Below are 3,407 nucleotides of genomic sequence, written 5' to 3'. Positions count from 1 at the left end.
GATCATGAGTCAGTTACTTGTGTAATTAGTATTTCTCGAGATTTAGAACTGCCACCAAAACTTGACCACTTCTCAAAATATGCATGCCATCAAATATAGTAAACTGCTACTATTGTGTTTTCCTCTTTAAGTATTTTGTAGTGGAGTTAGTTCTAGTTGGTTATAGTGTGATTTTTTTGAATAAGTTTGTATATAATGCATTGACTAATTTATTTTTTTACTGAAAAACAATAGGATCACTAAGGCCATGGTAGGGAGCGTAGTATAAAAAAGAGGCTCGCTGTCTTTAATATTGAGTAGACTGCTTGTGTCTCCCAATCTCTAATAGAACCATTAGTTCCTCCCTTTTCATTCTCCTCTTGCTGCAATTTCTTTTCTCTGTCGTCATTGCTGTGTTGTATCTTGTGCGACGAATATTATATTTGGGTTCGGTCTGATCTGATTTAGCTACAAATCTGTTACATAAATAATGGCGGGAAGCAAATTTGTTTTCATGGTAAGTATTATATATCATCCTATTAATTAGTTGTAGTTTGTCTTCAATTTGTAACTAATTAATAACTTCCGTCATTTTTTTTTCAAAAGATTCTTGCAGCATTTTCCTTTATTATTCCTGTCGCTTCTCGCGGAAAATTAGACATTTCGAAAGAAGCTGCGGCTCTAACAACGTTAGGGATCTTCACATTGGCCGTCGTGATCTTCTTATTTGTTTACTTGGTACGGTATTGTATTAAACTTAGATTTAGGACAATTGGCCCTAGGGTAGTGAGACTATTTCCTCTCCTTCAATATTCGGAATTGAACGATTTCAGCTTTGGCGTTACTAGATGCAGTATATGCCTAGCTGATTTTGTTCAAACCGAGTATATCCGCATGTTACCGTGCAGTCATGTTTTTCATCATGACTGCATTGTAACATGGATGACTCGGCGTATAACTTGTCCGGATTGTCGTCGGGGTTACAGGCATATTGTGCCTTAGTAGGAATAGTTTTCCTTATAAAGGGTCTTACGACAATGTAATTATATACACTCATTGATATAATTATATATAGAATGTTGTTGTGACAATATTACTCGGATGTATACAGTTCTAGTGGAATGTAATTGTTGAAATTGTGAACCGCAATAAATTTATTATCATTTCATTATCATCATTAATTGTGGCGTTGTGATGCACCATTCAAGTAGGAATTTATCTTCTGAGCTATCATGACAAATATTTAACAGCTTGATGTTTGGAAATTTATCATGAAATGTGACGGGACTTTGAAAACAATGAGATAACCAAATCAAAACTGAAACAAAATAAAACGGGGAATCTGATCAATATATTTCCCCATGTTTGACCATTGGTCAACAACATATAACATAAAGAAGCTGAATATAAAAAATCTGCCATATGTTCGTTACACAACGTAACATACCATGAAGAATCTGTCATTCAAGTTACACACTGCCATATATATATATATATATATATATATATATATATATATATATATATATATGTTCGTTACAACTCTACTTTAATTTGTAGTACAATTACAGGCCATTAATTTTTCAAGTGAGCCGTCTTGCGAACTACTTGTATAAACATTGTAATGAAACCTTACGAATAACTATATCATTTTGATGTAGTGGTAGTAGTATATCATCAAGTAAATCAGGACTGAAACAGAATAATCTTAATTTATTTAACAGCTGATTAGGGTTTTTCTTTACTTATTTAGAGGAGAATAAGAATTACCGAGCTCATCGAATTACCAAACCTCTTTATCTTTTCCTAAGAGGACGAATGATCCAGGGTCTAAAATTAATGATGAGAACTAAATGGAAGTTCAAAGTGATTAAGTATTTTTTTTACAAAGAATAGATCCCGTGAAAAAGGAGAGGTGTGAGACCATTATATTAAAAGGCAAGACCAGAGACCTTAATCTTTAAGCATTACTACTATCTTTTGTTTAATACGCACAAACTCCCCTTATGACCGTAAAAGTGGACCGGAAATAAGTATTTCATAAAAAAAATAAAAAAAAAATTCAACCCATCTAGCCCCGCTTTAAAACTGACTAGTAGGGGTAGCTCGGGCTTTGCTCGGGTCCAACGTGAAAAAAGCTAATATATTATTTCATTATACTTTGTGTTATCTTGTAATTTTAATCGTAATATTCTATGAAATTTGACTTGTAAAGATGGTTTTCTAATATTTCAAATTGTTTGGAAGTATTAAAGTGAGGTATAAAAAGTAGTACCATTGTAAATAAAAATATAACTATAATATCAACTGGAACATTTTATATTTGCATCGCAAATCGGCTATGTGCCCATCGAAGGGAAACCAACAAAGGGCCATGGGGCAGGGATGTGAAACAACCCATGAAAGTGGTTGTAGGCTCGTGTTGAGCACAAACGAAGATGGTAAGGTCGTTTGATTATATCATGATTAGGAATAATAATTTCGGAGTAAAATAACTAAAATAACCGATGTGGCCTTCTCCAAAGTTATTCTTCCAAAGTCCCTTGAGAAGTTTAGGGTTGACACTGAAAATACAATTTTATCCAAGTTTACATGTTGTAAAGCCAAATGTACATGTTTTATACATGTTTATCCTATTTTAAATTCAATTAACCAAATATTTACCAATAAAATCACATCTATCAAAAAATCTCATCGTTATTTGATATAATACTATAATTCCCGTGTTACAATCTTGATATAATTGCTGCGGTAGTTTTATATGCATTTTGTTTACCTCGAAAATACGAGTAACAATTAAACTTGTTTGTGATCTTAAAGATACATGATTTAGTTCAATACTAATTAATAACCAAGAAATCAAACATATAAATTAAAGAAGTAAGTTGAATCAAATTAGTGCTTAATCAAGTCTTGACCTCAAGCTATGATGGCCCGAGGTAGGTCAACAAGAATAGCAAAGTAAAGACAATAAAGTTAAGAGACAATTCTGATGAGTAATGAGCAAGAAAGTAAGAGAGTATATTCTTTTGCCAATGATTGATGATGCGTCGTTACAGATGATTGGTATCCCCTTTATATAGTAGGGGAACCCTAAATAAGGTACATTTCTATTTACAGTAAGGAATCTTATTGGGACATCTGTTGTAACGACCCGGCCGGTCGTTTTTAGAATTTACGGCCAGATCCCCTATTAACTGCTTTACCCAAGTTTAGTTCTGCTATTTTGATTTGTCGGGATGTTCAGTTTTGAGTTTCGGAGAGTTTTGGGACACTTAGTCCCTAAATGAGAGCTTGAGTGTTGGAAAGTTGATCGTACTCGGAACAGTGTGAAGACAACCTCGGAATGGAAATCCGATGGTTCCGTTAGCTCCGTTGGGTGATTTCGGGATTAGGAGAGTGTTCGGATTGTGTTTTGGAAGTCCGTA

The 3,407-nt window shown here is 33.8% G+C and overlaps 1 protein-coding gene across 1 annotated transcript; it reads left to right on the top strand.

The window, feature by feature from the left end:
• LOC109224250 (RING-H2 finger protein ATL5-like) lies at positions 470-981 on the top strand. Its single transcript, XM_019388837.1, has 3 exons — positions 470-496; positions 586-722; positions 813-981. The coding sequence occupies exons 1-3, from the start codon at positions 470-472 to the stop codon at positions 979-981; spliced, it is 333 nt and encodes a 110-aa protein (XP_019244382.1).

The sequence above is a fragment of the Nicotiana attenuata genome, chromosome 3 (assembly GCF_001879085.1).
Source record: "Nicotiana attenuata strain UT chromosome 3, NIATTr2, whole genome shotgun sequence".
Classification (NCBI taxonomy): Eukaryota; Viridiplantae; Streptophyta; class Magnoliopsida; order Solanales; family Solanaceae; genus Nicotiana; species Nicotiana attenuata.
This window is presented reverse-complemented; position numbering and strand designations above follow the sequence as displayed.

Coding starts and splice junctions, on each gene's coding strand:
- LOC109224250 (XM_019388837.1), top strand. CDS start 470: ATGGCGGGAAGCAAATTTGTTTTCATG. Junction 497..585: donor GAAGCAAATTTGTTTTCATG/GTAAGTATTATA, acceptor TTTTTTCAAAAG/ATTCTTGCAGCATTTTCCTT. Junction 723..812: donor TTATTTGTTTACTTGGTACG/GTATTGTATTAA, acceptor GAACGATTTCAG/CTTTGGCGTTACTAGATGCA.